The following is a 19,967-nucleotide window of genomic DNA, read 5'->3' as shown; positions in this document are numbered from 1 at the left end:
GGCCGTGTATGTGATAAGTAAATTAACTTTCCCACCAACTTTTGATACCGAGTTGTATTCACTGGATCACTTTCCTTGTCATCTCCAAGTTTCTGATTGGGATCTATTGGAGTGTCTGCTAGCCTACAACTGCTCATCCCAGTCTCCTTAAGGAGGTAAAGGACATACTTCCATTGGGAGACAACAATCCCTTTCTTCAACTAAGCAACCTCCATTCCAAGGAAATACCTCAGAGATCCCAAGTCCTTGATCTCAAATGTTGATGAGAGGGAAGTCTTCAATCAGTTCATCTCAAGTACGTCATCTCTAGTGAGAATTATATCGTCTACATACATGATCAGTATCACTATCTTCCCATCCGGTGAATGTCCTATAAACATCGTATGATCACCTTGCCCTTGAGTATAACCTTTTTTAACAAATTGAGTGAATTTCTCAAACCAAACTCTTGGTGACTGTTTTAACCCATATAAGGACTTCTTCAGTTTATACGCCTTTGTGCCAAACTTTTCACCAAATCCTGGAGGTGCATCCATGTACACTTCTTCCTCCAGGTCCTCCATTAAGAAATGCATTTTTTACGTCCAACTATTGCAGAGGCCAGTCACAATTAGCTGCAAGTGACAAAAGAACTCTTACAAAGTTTAGCTTTGCCACTGGGGCGAATGTCTCCAAGTAATCAATGCCATAGGTCTAAGTGAATCCTTTGGCGACCAATCAAGCTTTATACCATTCTAGAGAACCATCAGATTTATCTTGACTATAAACACCCATTTGCACCCTACAATTTTCTTTCCTCTTGGTAGATCAACTAACTCACACGTGCCATTTTTATTAAGAGCTTTCATCTCCTCAAAGACAGCCTCCTTTCACTCAAGAACTTTTAGAGCATCCTGCATAGTATTAGGAATCTCCATACAAGACAATTGTGAGGTAAAAGCACAAAAAACAAGTGAGAGATTTTCATATGACACATAATTGGACAATGGATGTTGGGTGCAAGACCTCACATCCTTCCGGACAGCAATGTGAAGTTTAGAATCATTGAACTCAGGATTGGAACCAGACTCCGGTTTAGAACTGAAGGACTCAGAACTCGAAGATGAATTGGACTGAACATGAGGTAAAGGCTCGATGAAGACATTACCTGGAGGGTTTACGAATTTTGGACAGTATAAAGGATTGGAAGACCCTTTCTTTCGAGTTGTCCTCTGTCGCGAGTAGACAATGTCAAATGGTACCACGCTGTTCCTTTATTAGTCATTATAGGATCATGAACATCATGGGATGACGCTATAGGAAGACCTGCCTTTTCAGTATCAAAAAACCTCGACTCACTTTCTCCTGATATAGTAAAGCTTGGGTTTTCAAGTTGAATAATCAAATTTGGAGAAAGATTGTGAGTTTTCAGTTCGGAAAATATCATGAAACACAGCCGAATCTTTGTTTTGGTCCCCCCCCCCCCCCTGAAGAAGCGTAAAATAAGGATGCAATTCAAAGAATGTAACATCCAAGGTAACAAACATTTTTTTAGAAATGGGATCAAAACATTTATAGAGTGGGAGCATAACCAGCAAACACGCATTTTGTGGCTCGGGGTTCAAGTTTTCCTTGATTATGACTATGAATATGAACAAAAGCGGTACAACCAAATATCTTTAGTGGTAAACAAGAAGACAGCCGATTTGTTGGATAAAACTTATGAAAAACATCAAAAGGTGTTTCAAAGGTTGAAACCTTATTAGACATTCTATTTATGAGATATGTAGCAGTAAGAATGGCTTCACCCCAAAGATATTTAGGTACTTGATTGGTAAAAAGCAATGCCCAAGCTACTTCCAATAAGTATGTGTTTTTTTTTTCAGCCAAGCCATTTTGTTTCGGAGTGTTGATTCAAGAACTTTGATGAACAATTCCCTTTTCAAGAAAAAATTGGCCCAAAATGTTTTGAAATATTCTTGACCATTATCACTCCACAATATTTGAATACTTTTTTGAAATTGTGTTTGTACCATGGTGTAAAAAATTTTGAAAATTGTTTCCACTTCAAATTTTTCCTTTGTCAAATAACATGTGATCATCAATAAAGATCACAAACCATTTTTTTTCCAGAATACGTAGATGTTCTACATGCTCCCCATATATCACTGTGAATCATAGTAAATGGTATAGTTGATTTCTAGGGTTGGGTGGAAAAGGATGCATGATGATGTTTAGCAAACTAACAAACTTAACATTGAAAAGAAGATGGACTTTTATTCTGAAATAAATTGGGAAAGAAGTATTTTAAATATTGAAAACTAGGATGGCCTAACCTATAATGCCATAACATGATATCATTATCTTTGAAAACAGAAGCAGAATTTAAGCAAGTAATTTGACATTGTCTACTCGAGTTATGTCCATCGTCAAAATAATAGGGTCCATCTTTTTCCTTTGCACTTCCAATCATCCTCCGCATGGTCAAATTCCTGAAACTCACAATAAGAAGAGTAGCAATTAGCTTTACATTGATGATCAGAGGTAATTTTACTTATGGACAACAAATTGCAAGACAAATTTGGAACATGGAGCACATCATGGAGAGTTTACAATGAAGTGAGTTTGATAGTTCCTATCCTGGCACTTACTGAGCGTGAACCATCTGCAATTTTGACCTTTTTATTGCCTGCACACGGACTATAGGATGAGAACAATTTGGAGCAACCAGTCATATGATCAGTTGCGCCAAAATCAATTATCCAAGAATGAACAAAATTAGGAATAACACCTAAAAACGTAGTAGCAAGAGAGTTATCCTTCTGTACCAAAAAACAAGACGGAGTTAAGGAAAGTTTTGGAGATTGAAACGATTTGTACAGGTGCTCTAATTGCTCCTTGGTAAAAGGGACTGCATCTGAGTTGGTAGAAGGCTACTGAGTCTTGGTAGGCGTGACTGTCTTGTTTGGATTTTGGCTTCCAATTTGCTGGTTTACCATGAAGCTTCCAACACGTCTCCTTCATATGCCATGGTTTTTTGCAATGCTCACGCCACAGTTTCTTACACCCATCGTTGTCAGAATTAACACCTCTTGACACAAGAGCAGAGCTCTCAGGTTCTAGGTTAAAACCAGGTTCGGTGTTGCACAGCATGATTTTTGCCCTTGACTCCTCGGGTCTAACTTCAGAAAAAACTTCTCGAATAGAGGGCAATGGCTTCTTGCCGAGAATGCGCCTTGGACCTTGTCCAAACTCTGATTAAGGCCAGCTAAAAACATGTAAACCCTGTCATTTTCCTCTCTCTTCTTGTGGTGAGCATGGTCGTTCGAATTCTCCCAAACATCATTATTACACTGATCAAGTTTCTGCCATAACGTTACCAATTCGTTGTAATAAGTATGAAGTAGTAACATCATGATCATTCTGCTTGGATCTCCAGAGTTGAGTTTTCAACTCAAATATTTGAGAATAATTCTCCAGGTCTGAATAAAGATCTCGAACGGCCTCCTAGACGTCTTTAGCAGTGGGAAGAAATAGGATGGTTTTCCAATGGCAGGTTCTAAGGAATTAATGAGCCAAGCAATAATAAGAGAATTTTCGGACTGCCATTTTTTTAGATCAGGGTCCCCGGCAGCAGGTTTCAATATTTCTCCAGTAAAATGCCCTATTTTTCCTCTGCCATCAATCGCCAATTTTACGGACTGAGCCCACTCGAGATAGTTGTGCCCATTGAGTTTTGTAACCGTGAGATAAAGGGCTGAATTCTGGGAATAGTAATCAGCAGATACAGACCTGGGAGGAATAGTGGGATTGGGCAGAATGGTTTCAGAAGTACCAGAAGATCCGGTAGGATTTCTTTGGGCGCCAGTCATTGCCAACTTATACGACATCATCAGAAGAAAGAACAAAATAGAAAACGAGCACGAGGCTCTGATACCATGAAGGATTTTTGAGAAGAAGAATAATCATTTTTATTATTTCAAGAGACATGGTTACAAGGTAAATAGTAGAGGAAGGCCACCAAATTAGGAAGGCCACAAAATCAGCAAAAGAAATCACCGCAAAATCAGCAAATCAAATCACTACAAAATCAGCAAATAAAATCAGTAGATCTCTAGGCTAGAAAACAGGAAACTGATACTACTAGAAACTGAAATATTAATTTCAGATTTTAAAAAATAGAATTTCCTAATTTATTCCCTAGAAATCCGACACTTAGTATTGTGCCTCTTTTAGTGCTACAAATATGTCATGGATTGGTGTTCTAATAATAGTTTTGTCCTTGAGGTTTGAGGCTAAAGATACTGCATAATGTATATGATAACTGCTTTTGTATTCCTGACACCAGTTTCATTCGCTTACTTTGGAGACCTTGCATTATTTTAAAATATGTCATTCCTAGTTGTTATATTGAAATTTAAGTGTGATGCAATGGCCAGTATGATGAGGGGAATATTGAACTCAATTACCCTCACTTTAAGTACTTGACAGTGTGAAGTTGTTTAAGATCTAATTCTCTTATCACATAAGTCTTTGTTGATATTGCTTTCTGTTTTCATTATATCCTTGTATGTATGATTAATGATTACTTGTTGAACAAAGTAAGGTTTTGCCTTTATGCAGGAACTTGTGCTTCCTCTGACAATTGTTGCCAAGAACTTTGATAAGCTTAGGTGCTGGGAGGAACCACATTTGACTATCTCTTTTCTTGCATTCACATATGCAATTATTTTCAGGTATTATAATTGGAGTATGTTTTGTAGTATCTTTTTGGGGTTTTATTCCCAGTTCATTTAGCGGTGAATCAACGCAGAAAAGCTCTCAGTTATTCCTCTGCCAAGATATCAATTTATATATATTAATAATTGGCTACGAGGGCATGCTTCTATGGATATTGTAGCATTTATTTAAAACTGTGAATCATGGATTTGTGCAAAAGCTTTTGTGTGTTCAGCAGTACATTTCCAAATTTCAGTTAGGGTAGAGACTGTTTATGTATTCTAGTTCTGCCTTCACCAATTTTCCTGCTTGGGAAGATTTGAAAGACCATTTATGTTGTGTTACTCTCATGCTATTTTGGAACCCCAGGTTGTGTTTACTGTTAGCATATAGAGCTTGGGTTTGGACCATTAAAATCTGTTAGTACATATACATGGTATAAATTTTCCTGAAAAAAAACAAAGTATAACAGCAATCCACATTGGTTTTATTGATTTTAGTAATTACATCTCTTTTATAGTTTTCTTAACAAAAAAATTTCTTATAAATTTTCATTCTTCTGAAGCAACAATTTTGCTTGTTCCTTTATTGAGAAATATTGTGCACAGAATATGTTTTGGGTTATTTCTTTTGAAAGATTAATTTCAAGTTTCTTATGTTCTCTTATTAGGGACAAATCATTCTTATTCTGATCCTACTGGGTAGAAATTCTACCATTCTTTAATATTAATTACTAAATGAACATTTAGGGTCTTGAAAAATGATTGGCTTAAGTTGGTTCGGAAAAACTAAAACCCATCTTGCTCCAATCCTTCAATTTATAGCCTGACTTGTAATAGAATGGCAGGAAGACTGGATATGCTCCCTTTTTTTCCTTGAATTTTGTATTGAGGCACTTCTACAATTTTAAATGTACATTATTTTTGCTATTGTTTCTGGTTCTGCAATGGTAATTTGAGCTCATGTATGCTGATCTTGTTCCTTTTAGGAATTTGCTGTCATATATAATTCCAACATCATTGATGATATTGGCATCCAGCATGCTACTGCTGAAGGGGCTCAAGGAGCAAGGCCGCTTAGGACGATCTTTTGGTAAAGTAACAATTTCTGATCAGCCACCAACTAACACAATTCAAAAGATAATAGCAGTAAAGGAAGCGATGGATTATGTGGAAAACTTTCTCCAGAATATGAATGTTATGCTTCTGAAGATACGCACAATTGTTCTTTCGGGTCAGCCTCAGGTAAGTTGTCAATTAAGGTCTTAAATTTCGATTTCAACTAAAATTTCAAAACTCCAAAAGTACGGAAACTTCAATAGAAATTTAAATTTAAATTTGAAAAAACAATGGAAATTAGTAGTAAAGCATGGAATTCTTTTATGAAACTTAGAAAAGGTTAATAGGCATAATAATGTAAGTTTTAGGATTAATATATTATAAATTGAATACATTTATGTTGTGTATGAGGTGCAATAGTTGTAATGTAATATGTGTATAAAACACATTCATTTAATATAAATGAAATTCATAAATCAATTAAATGTTATTTATTATACAAATAAAATGATTTAGATATGAATGGTTTAATAAATAGTTGTTGTAAGTTTAATTTTACATATTATTTCAAAATCCCTTGTAATAATATTTTTGTTTTAATAAAAAAATAAGATAGGTTAAGGGAGAAATTTCACTTTCATCTAAATCTCATGTTTTAATTCCGAGGAAATCTCATTACATAGTTAAAAGTTCGGCAAGTTTTGCTAAAATTTTGAGATTTCGTTAGACTTTGGATGATTTGTCGAAATTTTGATAGAAATTATGCAAGTTGGAATCAACAGCCATATCAATTTCGAGGGTTATGGAAAGCCAAAATTTCCAATTTCTTGGAAATTTAAGACCATGGCTTGTAATGATTATGACAGGACTATTGAAAATATCAGCTCTTACAATGCAAGGCATTCATTGGCGATCCGATGTTACTCTAAAACATAGTATTTTTCTTAATCAAATTAAAAATGAGGTATAGCTAATGCTTAAAATTGCTTATTGTGAAGACATCCCCCACCTCCCCTTGTTAAAAGTAGAGCCACGCATGTTAATACTTATCTTTTATAGCTTTAAAAGTCATAGGCATGTTGATTAATTTCCCATGAAAGGTAGGGATAATTATGAACAGAAATTCAAAGAGAGAGAGAGAGAGGGAGAGAAGAAGAAGAAGAAGGGGAGGAGAATTACAGAATTAAGGTAGGAGAGATAGAAACAGCAAGGCAGAATAACTAATAAGAGATCAGAAGATAGGAGAGTTAGAGACAAAACAGGAAAGAACAAAAGGAGAAGGAAGAAGGAGAAGTGTAGAAATCCTGAGGATTATTTGAAATCCCGAGAATAATGGGTCAATGATACTAGAGATCGTATAGGGATTTCTAGCCTAATACTTGGGCAGATTTCATGCTCCTATTTTAAAAAATTCTTTCCTTGTTGATATACAGTTTATATTATTTATAGAGGGTTGTGATTGTACAGAATTAATGAAAGAAATACAAAAATCATTCATTTTGATTTCATGGTATCAGAGCTAGGAGATTAAACCTAGCTATTAATGGCAGAAACCGCCAGCCAAAGTAGAGGTTCGATGACCTCTGAACATCATAAGGGTGAGAACGAAGCTATCTCCACCATGGGCTCAACAGGACTTGACAACTCGTCCTTCCAACTCATGGTGGAGAAGTTGAATGGCAAGAATTTTCGAGAATGGGCACAATATATCAAACTTGTGATCGATGGCAAGGGAAAGTTGGGATTTCTTTCTGGCGAGACACGGATACCTGCCCAACCGAAGTTGCCACCCTTTAGAAATGGAAATTGGAGAACTCCATGGTCATGACATGGCTGGTGAACTCCATGAAGTCGTCGATCTGGAGGACTTATCTCTTCCTGCCGTCTGCAAAGGAAGTCAGGGATGCCGTTTTTGAGACCTACTCCAATGCCGAGAACTCCTCCCAAATCTTTGAGCTTAAGATGCGACTATGGCAGATGAAGCAGGGAGAAAGGGATGTTGTAGATTACTATATGGAGATGACTGCTCTTTGGTAGGAACTTGATCTGAGTTTCAAAGAAGAGTAGGAATGCTCGAGAGATAGTGTCCGATATAAAAAATGCCTCGAAAATGAACGGGTGTTTGAGTTTCTTGCTGGTTTAAATCGGGTCCTTGATGATGTCCATGGAAGAATTATGGGTCGTCGTCCCTTACCTGATACATGCGAAGTTTTCTCATAAGTGAGACGAGAAGAAAGTAGGTGTAAGGTGATGCTGAAGGAGACAGTCTCTACTAACCATATTAGACCAGAAATGTCTGCCTTGGTCTCTCGAGGGACTTTTCCAGGATCTAGTTCAAGACAATAGAAGGGACGCCCTTAGTGTGAACACTATCGAAAAACTGGCCACACTAAGGAGATGTGTTGGGAGATACACAGGAAACCAACTGAATGGAAACCACGGCAAGGCAACAAAAATCGGGGCTACCAAGCCACGATTGATAATCAAGCCGAGAGACCTCAAGGGGAGAAAAGCAGTAATAGTTCCAATTCAAGCAGTGCATTTAACTCTGAGCAGTTGGGACAACTCTACAAGATGTTCTCTACCTTTCATACTTTGGGTCAATCTTCCATAAATATTTATTCTGGTTCTTTAGCCCAAAGAGGTAATTTTTTGCAAGCCTTGAGTATAACCACTAGATCCAAAACTCCTTGGATTATTGATTATAGTGCCTCTGTCCACATGACCGATGCCTATCATCTTTTCTCATCATATTCACCCTATGCTAGAAATTAACTCTAGAAATTTGAAAGTTAAAATTGCAGATGGATCACTCTTGTTTGTCGTAGGCAAAGGGAATATCCGACTCTCTAACTCCATCACACTGGAATCCATTCTCCATGTTCCTAAGTTATCCTACAACTTACTATCCATTAGTCAGTTAATTAAGAATTCCAATTGTTCTGCTAAATTTCTTCCCTATCATTGTGTTTTTCAGGACCTATCATCGGGGAAGACAATTGGCAATGCTAAGGAGTGTGAGGGACTCTACTACTTTGAGGAGGCTAATGTGAGTGAACAATGTCAAATTGCTATATGTGATTCTGCATCCGTTCCTAAGGATAGTGATATTTTGTTATGGAATGGGTCATCCCAATTTCCAATATTTGAGACAGTTATTTCCTTCCATTTGTTCGAATAAAACATCATTTGATTTTCAATGTGAGATTTGTGAAATTGCAAAACACCAACGTACTTCTTTCCCAAAGTCCAAATACAAACCAACCTCACCATTTACTATGATTCACAATGATGTATGGGGCCCGTCTAGCACTCTCAATCGTACCCACACAAAATGGTTTGTTACTTTTATTGATGACCACACTCGTATTTGTTGGGTATACTTGTTGAAAGACAAAACTGAAGTGCATTCTGTGTTTATCAATTTTCATTCCATGATTCAAATACAATTTCACACGAAAATTCAAATTATGTATACAGATAATGGCATAGAATATTTTAATCATATTTTGGGAAATTATCTCCAAGAACATGGAATAATTCATCAAAGTTCCTGTGTCGACACCCCCCAACAAAATGGGGTTGCCGAACGAAGAAACAAACATATCCTTGAAGTAGCTCGTGCATTGCTATTTACTATCAATATGCCAAAAATTGTTTTGGGGTGATGTCGTTCTCTTAGCTACATATCTCATTAATAGAATGCCTAGTCGAGTTCTCTCTTTTGCCTCACCTCTTCAAAAATTCCGGTCATTTTTTTCAAACTCTCGTCTCAGCTTAAATCTCTTTCTCAAAGTGTTTAGTTGTACTACTTTTGTCCATATACATCATCGACACAAACTGGATCCACGCGCCCTCAAGTGTCTTTCTTGGCTATTCTCTTACCCAAAAAGGGTACTAATGTTATGATTTGCAACGAAAAGGGTATTTGTTAGTCTTGATGTTACTTTCTTTGAAACTACTCCTTACTTCCAAAAGCCCTCGCTTCAGGGGGAGACTTTCAGTAGTAAAGAAGTTCAAGTTTTGGACTTCAATACCTTTATTACTAGGCATGTCTCAAACATTGAACCTGTCCCAAACACTGAGCCTGTCTTGAAAAGTGCTTCTAATATGCCAAATATAGAAGAAAACTTGAATTCAGGGGGAGATGTAGGAAAACAATATAACAAGGAGATACTTGTCTACTCAAGAAAGCCAAAATTAAAAGACACAAAGAATCTCATACCTGAGGCACCAAAAGAGTCGGAAGCGGTGATAGATCCAAGCAACCATGATTCTTCATCCACTCCTGATCAGGTAATGTGTTCAACTAATCTTGAGTCCTCCTTTGATAAACCTACACAGGCTGATCTCAATTTACCCATTGCTCTCAGAAAACAAACTCGATGATGTACTCTCCATCCCATTTCCAAATTCATGTCTTACAATACTTTGTCTACAGGGTGTCGTGCTTTTACCTCTAATCTTGATAGGATAAAAATTCCAAAGAATATTTAGGAAGCCCTTGAGATCCCTGAATGGAGAGAAACAGTTTTGGAGGAAATGCGGGCCTTGGAAAAAAAATGGAACGTGGGATGTGATGAATCTACTGAGAGGGAAGAAACCAGTGGGCTGCAAATGGGTGTTTACTATGAAATACAAAGCAGATGGGACAGTGGAACGGTACAAAGCCCGCCTTGTTGCAAAAGGGTTTTTACTTAAACCCATGGCATTGACTACACAGAGACTTTTGCACCTGTGGCATAATTGAATACCGTCCGAGTTCTCCTGGCCTTGGCAGCCAACCTAGATTGGCCACTCCAGCAACTTGACATCATGAATGCTTTTTTGAATGGCGAACTAGAAGAGGAAGTCTTCATGACGACACCACTAGGATTTTGTAAAAGGGGTGAAAAAAACGAAGTATGCAAACTCAAAATGTCCCTATATGGACTCAAACAGTCTCCAAGAGCTTGGTTTGATAGATTTACAAAGGTGATTAGGAGCCAAGGATATTGGCAAGGACAATCAGACCATACTATGTTCTTTTGGCAGTCTAAAGATGGGAAGAATACAATTTTGATTGTTTATGTCATTGACATCATCCTGACTGGAGACAACATAGTAGAGATGAAAGTCTTGGCCACTGAGTTTGAGGTAAAGATTTGGGACAAATGCGGTATTTTTTGGGGATGGAAGTTGCTAGATCAAAGAAGGTAATCAATGTTTCTCAGAGGAAGTATGTCCTAGACCTCCTATTTGAAACCGGCATGTTTGGGTGCAAACCAAGCGATACCCCCATTAAAGCAGGAAAAAGAAGAGAAGACATTGGAAAACCTGTTGAATGAGAAAGGTATCAGAGATTAGTTAGCAAACTAATTTACTTGTCACACACTAGACCCGACGACACATCTACAGTAAGTGTGGTGAGTCAACACATGCATTCACCAAGGGAAAGTCACCTAGAAGCAGTGTACAAGATTCTTAGATATCTTAAGGGATCTCCGAGCAAAAGACCATTCTTCAAAAAATGTGAAAGCAAAGAAATAGAAGTCTTCATAGATGTTGATTGGGCAGGATCAGCAGAAGATAGAAGGTCCACTTCCGGGTACTACACCTTTGTATGGGGAAACTTGGTGACTTGGAGAAGCAAAAAGCAGAACGTTGGGGCCAAAAGTAGTGCTGTAGCAGAGTTTAAAGCAGTGGCGCAAGGGATATGTGAAGGACTATGGTTATGGAAACTCTTGAAGGAGTTGCATGTCACGGTAAAGTTCCCTATCAAACTCTACTGTGATAACAAAGCAACCATTAACATCTCTCTCAATCCAGTCCAACACGACAAGACCAAACATGTAGAAGTGGACAGACATTTTATTGAGGAAAAGGTTAAAGAAGGAACCATTTGCATGACTTATGTTCTTACCAAAGAACAAACAGCCAACATCTTCACCAAAGGACTACCTCGACAAAGTTTTGATGATTTCACATACAAGTTGGATATGGTCAACATTTATGATCCAACTTGAGGGGGAGTGTAGAAATCCTGAGAATAATGGGTCAATGATACTAGAGATTGTATAGGGGTTTCTAGACTAATACTTGGGCAGATTTCATGCTCCTATTTTAGGCAATTCTTTCCTTGTTGATATACAGTTTGTATTATTTATAGAGAGTTGTGATTGTACAGAATTAATTAAAGAAATAAAGAAATCATTCATTCTGATTACAAGAAGAGAAGAGGGGTTGCACAAGGGAGATGGAAAACCAATCAGGAAATCTGAATTAAAATTGATAATTAACTAATACATTACAAATAAAGTATTTATAACCCCAATGTTACAACATAAATAAAAAAAACTTTGGGGACATTCATTTGATACAGAAGAGCATAACTGACTTCAAGAATGTCCTTTTTTCCACCGCAACTACATGTTGTTGTGGAGTATAGGCACAAGATGATTGATGGATCATACCAGAGTTAGTCATATAAGTAATGAATTGGGTATTAAAGTAATCCTTAGCATTATCACGACGAAGTAACCTAACTAGCATAACAAATTGAGTTGTTATTTGAGAACAAAATGTTGATGCCCACTTTTGTCCGAAGAAATTTCAGGCCCCAATTTTCAAATTTTAAGAAGTTGATATATTTTTTGTGAGGCTCAAAGGCTAATTTTGGGTTTAATTTCATTAATTTTGGGTGAATGTGGACATGAGCTAAGGTAGATTCATTATTATGGCAATTTGGTGAAAAGAAGGCCTTTTGAGGGCATTTTGGGAAAGCCTAGGTTCTTGGCTCAAAACCCTAGCCCTTTTGTTTATAAAAGGAAGCATGAGGAGATTGGGAAGGACACTTACATACAATTCATTGAGGGGGGCTCACATTGAGTACTTTGGAGGAGATGCTCAATTGCTTGGATAACACGTTCAATTGGAAGAGTTACACATTCAAGAAAAGGGGCTCACACATTAAATCCTTTAGGGGAGACATTCGTTCAAGGAGAGAAAGGAGTTTCAATACTTTGGACGACGCATGTGTTCAAGGCTAAGGGGATCAACAAACGCTCAAGGCTTTTGTAATATACGTTCATACTGTTTGGATTTTCTTGGTTCTGTGGAGTTCTCTTGGTCTTCCGATTCTTGAAGGAGAAATGAGGTAATATATATATATATATATATATATATTTAATCTCTTTGGGACGCTTATGAGTTTTCCTGTCTTGGTATTTGATATTCTTGAAGGTTCTTGCATGATTTTATGATGGTGAATTCATAAATTGTCCATGATTTGATCAAACTTGTATATATGAATGAATTGTAGTCTGGTTCCTTGTTTCTTTTTATCATTGTCTTGTGTATATGAATCAACTGTTGATTTGCAAAAGGTTCTGTTACTTCTGTATCTTCGTCGCCTTGTTAATTACGTTTTGCTACAATGAATGAGGACATGGGTGTCATGTTAAAACAAATTCATGTTAGAGAGAGAGGGGTATAGAAAGAAGAAAAATGTTGTTGTGCTCTGCCTTTACCATTCTGGTCTACTGGGCGTGCTTGAAACCCAAACTAAAGCAGGGCAGTGATGGATTCACCACTGTCAAACCTCCATATATGGCTGGAGAATTCCTAGTGAATCTTCAAAATCTGACCCAGTTCTAGAGAACCTAATGGAGAAAGAGAGGTGTGGGGTTTTGATGGCTGAACAGTGGTGGTCGGAGAGAAGTCAGTACTGCCAACGGACAGGCAAGAGCCATGGAGCGCAATAGGGCAGCCAGTGTAGCAAGGGTTTCTTCCTCTGAAATCCTAGAAGTTCGTTTGCGAAGATGACTGTGCTAGGAGGGTGACGATGAATAGTGTTTTAAGATTTTGAACTAGTCGACCAATTCAGTTAGACTTCTTTTTCTTTTTATTTTTTCCTGTTTTATTTTTTTTAATTGATTAAAATTAGTTTTAAAATGGATAAAAATCAGAAAAAAGGTAGAAAAAAAAATAAATTTTCTGTTATGATCATTTTTAGTATAATTTTTAATTGCATTGTTATTATTATCATTATTATTATTTTTATTAGTTTCATTGTCATTATTATTACTTTAAAATTCCAAAAAAAAATTGTTTTCTATTCTTTTTTCTTTTCAATATCTTAATTAGTGGTACCTGGTTGTCATACTAATTTTTAATTGCATTATTATTATTATTATTATTATTATTATTATTATTATTTTCACTATCATTATATTACTTTAAAATCCAAATTTTTTCTTCTTTTCAATATCTTAGTTAGTGATACCTGGTTGCTATTAGTGTTTTCATTATTATTATTATTATTACTATTATAATTTTCTTGTTAATTTCTTTTTATTTTTTTGATAACCTGGAACTCCAACCTAGGTGACACTAAACTGGGGGGATGAAAACATTACTGTCCGCCCATTGATGCATCCTTGGTAATAATAGCTTTTTAATAATTTAAAAATCCAAAAAATTCATAAAGTTGTGAGAAATTTTTTAAAATTTCTAGGTTATTTTATAGGTTTTTAAAGTCTTTTGGGTTTTCCTTATCATTGATTAGGGTTTTCAAACTTACCAAAAAATCATTAAAGAAAAAAGGGAAAAGAAATGGAAAGTAAATATTTTTTTTTTTTGTACATTTGACCTTTATTTTTTTTCTTAGTTTAGGAATTTAGAATCTTCTAACTTAGGAAAGTTTCATTTTATTTTCTTTAGATTGCCTCTTTTATTTTAGAAAGTGTTTGATCATTGTTGCCTTTGAACTTTTTGTGTTTCAACATAAGTTGATTATCATTCTTGATTTTAATGAGATATTTTACTTGAGTTTTATGCCTTGTTTCCTTTATAAATTTATTTTTGCATGGTTGTCCTTAGTTTGAGTTTGGAGAAACCCTAATTTAAATAATCCGATGATGGAACCCGAAAGCGGCGTGATAACGTTCCCCTGGGATTCTTAAGGTGAGAGAAGTCTTTTGGTTCTAACGGAATACCCAATGGTCATAGGGTGAACTGATATTTAAGGGAAGGTAATCTAATAAAAATGAAGAATCAAATTTTTTGTTTCATTAATGTTTGAATATTCCAAAGTTAACGTGGTATAACATTCAAAAGAATGGGTGTAGGGTAGGGGCTGCTAGTACCTTCCCCTCATGCAACGGTCTTTCTTAACTTCATTTTGGTATCACAGACCATGACTACTAGTTTCTTAGACCTAGGTTTAGTTAGAGACCAGCTAATTGGTAGTAATTAGGTTAGCTTGACCGCACCTAGGAAAAAAGGTTATTGATGACTCCCTAGAACCCTTAACATCATTGAACACCCACAATAATAATTTTAAGGTCGCCTTCCCCATCAAGACATCAGATCTCGATCTGCACATGTTGATTGAAGGCATAAAAGATATTAAACAATTCAGGACAATCTTTTCATTAAATACAACCAAGTCATCAACAAATGTAACAAAGTATCAATACCCCAACTTTGATGGGACACGAGTAAGACCCTAGACATTGGAATGGAGTAACATAAGGACTAATTGCCTATTTATTGACTTGGGAAGCAAAGAGAATATGATCATGTTATCCTAACTAACAAGAATGATAGTTGAGATTAAGCATAGAAGTCAAAAGTAGGAACTAGTTGTTTCAACTTGTCCAAGGACGAATGACCAAGGCAAGAATGGATTTGAAGTGGTGTAGCAACAGCCATGCAGGAAATAGGAGAGAGCTTACTCAAAGTAATATAGTCCACAAGCCTCACGTCCTATGTCAATTGTCTTCCTCTTCCTCGTCTTCAAAGCTTGCTAATTGACATGAGATTTGAAGGAGATTTGGGAATATATAAAACAATAGAAAGAGAAGTGGTGAGAGCTGGATTTACTTATCTTATCCCTTTAACTATAGTAGTGGACCCATCAACTAGGGTAACTTGAGGTAGATTTTAGAATATTGGAGGACAAAAGAATTTGGATTCACCTGTCAATCATTAAACTCAAGGGTGGGAGAGATACCATATGACATGCAGATTGTAGGATGATATTTTTTAGCAAAGGATGCAATGTTATGAGATGCTTGTTGGGATGCCTGATACTGCAAAAACTTTGCATACTCCTTTTGTAGAATAGTTATTGTACGTTGTTTGCTCAAACAAGTCACTAACAAGGGAAACATACTTTTGGGATTTGGGAACTCCATCCCAAAACGCACACAACCTTAATACATTAAAAAAAGGGCAGCCCACTGCACAAAGCTCCTATGTATGCAGGGTCCGGGGAAGGGGCTGACCACAGTGGGTCTATAGTATACAGTGTTACCTTGCATTTTTGCAAGAGGCTGTTTTCACGCCTCGAACCTGTGACCTCCAGGTCACATGGCAACAATGTTACCGTTGCGCCTAAGCTCCCCTTCAGCCTCAATACAGTAGAAAATTAGAAATACACAGCGAACAACAACCTCCTGGAACTCATGAACTCCATCCAAATACACAACGTTTGACAACCAGAGCAAACCACAAGCACACAATGAACAAGATAAAAACGAATAACAAATGCAGCAATACCACTGTTTCAGGCCTTAATGAACTCAATAAACATTGACCAACAGCTTTGCACATTAGCAAACAATCATTCACAGAAATAGCAACTAAAAAGGTGATAAATTTGGACAAAAAAATAAAAAATACTAGGTATTATGATGTAGGGGAGGATTCATGACATTTGGGAGGAAATTGGAGCAAAAAGACTGCTCATAACCATCTAACATGCTAGTGCATGAGGTCAGCGGTGCCTGATTTCATCCAGCACGTGGTGGCATGTGGATGCTCCTCCTGCTTGTGAAATTTGCAGGCTAGCAGATTGGCAGGTTCTGTGGCTTGCAGCTTTTTCCAGCAACTCCTGAACCTGCTCCTGGACTTTGGTGATGCTGATGATCCTACTAGAGCAACAGGTTTGTGTGGTATTATGATGTTTAGGGTTCAGCGACAGTCATGCAATTAGGATTTAGGTCGGATTTTGATATGATATTAAGTAAAATTATTGAGTAAAATGGAAGCCCAATCACAATGATTGGTCTCTCCCTCTATTTATAATATATGTCGAGTACATTCCAATGACCAAAATACCCTTAGTAACATTGACTAACATAATACTAACACATACTAATAATGCTAAATGACCAAAAAACCATTAATAGCAAACAACAACTCCACTTTGTTAGAACATGAGCAAAAAATTCCATGAGATTGTGTACCTTTAACATATCTCAAGATACAGCTGCCTACAAATATGACCAACGCAGGAACTCCATGAATCTACTAATAAGGTCAACTCCATATATGATATCAGGTCTAGTGGAATTTAAGTATTGCAAACTACCCAATAAGCTTTAGAAATTAGTAGAATTGACGAAATTTCTAAGACAATTCTTCACTAGTTTTATTTTTGTCTTCAACCTAAGTCAAAATTACTTTGCAAGATTCCTATTGAATCTTTTCAAAGCATAAAGCATAGATTTTTTCTAGAAAATAATAACTTTAGTACCAAGAAAATAAGAAAGCAAGCCAGTATCTGTGATCTCAAAATGGTGAACCATGGCCTCCCTAAAATCTGCAACTGATTATTGCTAGTAAAAGTACAAGCAAAGAATCACTATGTAAATCAGATTTATATTATAAAAAATGCTCTTCAGGACATGTCATGATCTAGGAAATAAGAATCAATTCGTGTCTGTTACACTCTCAGGGCTTGCTTCAATCCGTATAAGGCCTTTTCAAGCCAGGAAACAGGTGTGAACACCTCAAAATAATCAATACCTGCCTTTCATTTGTACCCTTTTTCTGTCAAACGTGCATTGAAATGGTCTACCTCCCATTTAACACCAATGAGTTTCTTCTATGAGGAAGAGTGTATTATTTTTCTCAATTGCATGAATTTGTTCATCCATAGCTTGAATCCATCAATCATCATCGATTGCTTCTTCATAAGATAATGAATCACAATCTACAAATAAATAAAAAATCATAACATCTTTATCAATTAATTCATTATCATTATCAATAACATAATCATGCAATTTGATTGGCAAGTGGCATAGACATTCAGACAACTAGATGACTGCAAGAATAGGCAAAACTATAGAAGATGATGGGTCACCAATTGAATACTCTATGCACTTGTCAAATTTCCATAAAAATTTCTGGAATCTTTAAGGGTTGTTAGATTACCACTTGACTAAAAAGCTTAAGCTCTTAGGTTTTGAGCCAACAATATATATCAAGCTTTAACACTCCCCTGCACATGCAGCCTAAACACAATAGATAACACCAATTAGAGGAAATTAAGAACCTCACAATAAACACGGGAAACAAGATTAGAACCCAAGACCTCCTAGTAACCAGCTCCGGTACCATGTTAGATTACCACTTTACCTAAAAGCTTAAGCTCTTAGGTTGTGGGCCAACAATGTATATCAAGCTTTAACAAGGGTGATTTTGATGTAGACCAATTCCAAGTAGCTTGCTCATCAAAGGTGTCATCTAAACTATCACCTTCCCATTAGCCAAGTTGAATAGCTTGTATCCTTTTGCTTCATGACTGTTGCCAATGAAAATATATATATTTTTTGGCCTTATCATCCAACATCTTCTGAATTGCACTGCACACATAAGCATAAGCAATGCATCTAAACACCTTAAGACAGCTCCCATCCAATCCAAGCTTTATGCAGTGTCTTTCCATGATTGCTTCTAGAAGGACAGCTTTTGAAAACATAATAAGCACAAGCAATGGCCCTTGTGAAAAAACCTTCAGGCAAAATTTTTGGGTGCATCATAGATCTAACCATATTCATTGTTGTCTTATTCTTCCTCGCCATGCCATTTTGTTGTGGAGTGTGTCTAGCTGTCAATTGGTGTTTAATACCATTTTAAATTAAAAAAAAAAAAAATCATCACTTAGTTTCTCAGATAAAATTTAAATTTTTTAAATGCATCACATGCTTCAAATTTAATTTTCAAAAAATAAACATATGCCTTCCGATTGCAACCATCAACAAAATTTAACCGCTATCCAAAAAAACCTCCATAGAACACATTTCTAAATGAACCAACATTAATTGTTTCTTGCTTCTCCAAGAATTGCAGTTCAAAAAAGGACCTCATTGCTTCTTTCCTAAAACACAAGACTGACAAACTTTTCCCGGATCAATAAGCAATAACCCAAAACTAATTTTTTTTTTTCTAGTAAAAATTTTCAAGCTACTGAAATTCAAGTGTGTAAAGCGCACACACGACAACTGGTTATTATCAGAAGTAATTGAACTAAAGCAAAGTAAATTTCCAAAATTAATATTATATGGACACGGACAATTTCAAATCATAGTCACCTTTGCTATTAGTCCTCCCAGGCCATCACTAATAGCACAAATGTTGTAGATGTGCATGTCATAACCCCATTCTAACAAGTGTGCAATACTCAACAAATTATAATAAAGTCCAGGACAAAAAATACATCTGAAACAGTTTTTCTGGATTCATCCTTCAACTTATGAATATCCTTCCCTTACTCAAAATTGGGTGGCATTATTCCTAAATCTTACATTTGAGCAACTTATCTAACTCAAAAATATATATTTCTTGCCACACATGTGAATGTTGCAGCCGATATAAAAAATCCAGCAGTTTTTGATACCGAGTTGCTAGAAATGAGGAACTAGCATATCACCGCATGCGCATGCACACACACAGCAGGTGGATTTAACATTTTTTTGAGATATATACACGAATCATTTCCGGATTATGAGTAGAACCCCTCTTTTTCTGGCTCCATCTCATATCAATAACTTGACCTCTACCACCTCTAGGTATTTTTAGACAAGTTTCCTTTGAAGCGGATGCCAAGAGATATAGAAGCAAGAAAATTTACCACTCTAAAAATAAAGATAATTTACCACCTTAGAGGTACAGAGATCAAAAGAAAAATTTCACGACTCACAAAGGAGTTAAAGAACTGAAGAGAAAGAAGGCAAGGCCAAAGTCTCTAATTTTCATTCAACATCTCACTTCCATCCACTAATACATGTCCTCAAATGCTTTTATAGTCTTGGAACAACCTTCCATGGTTAGAAAAATGCTACTTCACTTTTTTTTTTTTTAAGCAAAATATAAATGATTTTGACAAAATAAAGTCTCAAAAGAAGAGTTAACAGGCTTTCTTACATAGGGAATACAGAC

The 19,967-nt window shown here is 36.3% G+C and overlaps 1 protein-coding gene across 2 annotated transcripts in view; it reads left to right on the top strand.

The window, feature by feature from the left end:
* Positions 1 to 19,967, top strand: part of LOC131163780 (uncharacterized) — a 139,132-nt gene that overhangs the window by 117,634 nt on the left and 1,531 nt on the right. For both annotated transcript variants that reach the window (XM_058120521.1, XM_058120520.1), the window contains 2 exons: positions 4,603 to 4,715; positions 5,687 to 5,942. In XM_058120521.1, the coding sequence (XP_057976504.1) occupies positions 4,603 to 4,715; positions 5,687 to 5,942 (369 nt within the window). The remainder of the gene's footprint in view (positions 1 to 4,602; positions 4,716 to 5,686; positions 5,943 to 19,967) is intronic.

This window comes from Malania oleifera, chromosome 9 (assembly GCF_029873635.1).
Source record: "Malania oleifera isolate guangnan ecotype guangnan chromosome 9, ASM2987363v1, whole genome shotgun sequence".
Classification (NCBI taxonomy): domain Eukaryota; kingdom Viridiplantae; phylum Streptophyta; class Magnoliopsida; order Santalales; family Ximeniaceae; genus Malania; species Malania oleifera.
Note: the sequence above shows the minus strand (reverse complement) of the source record. Positions and strands in the feature narration are given on the sequence as shown.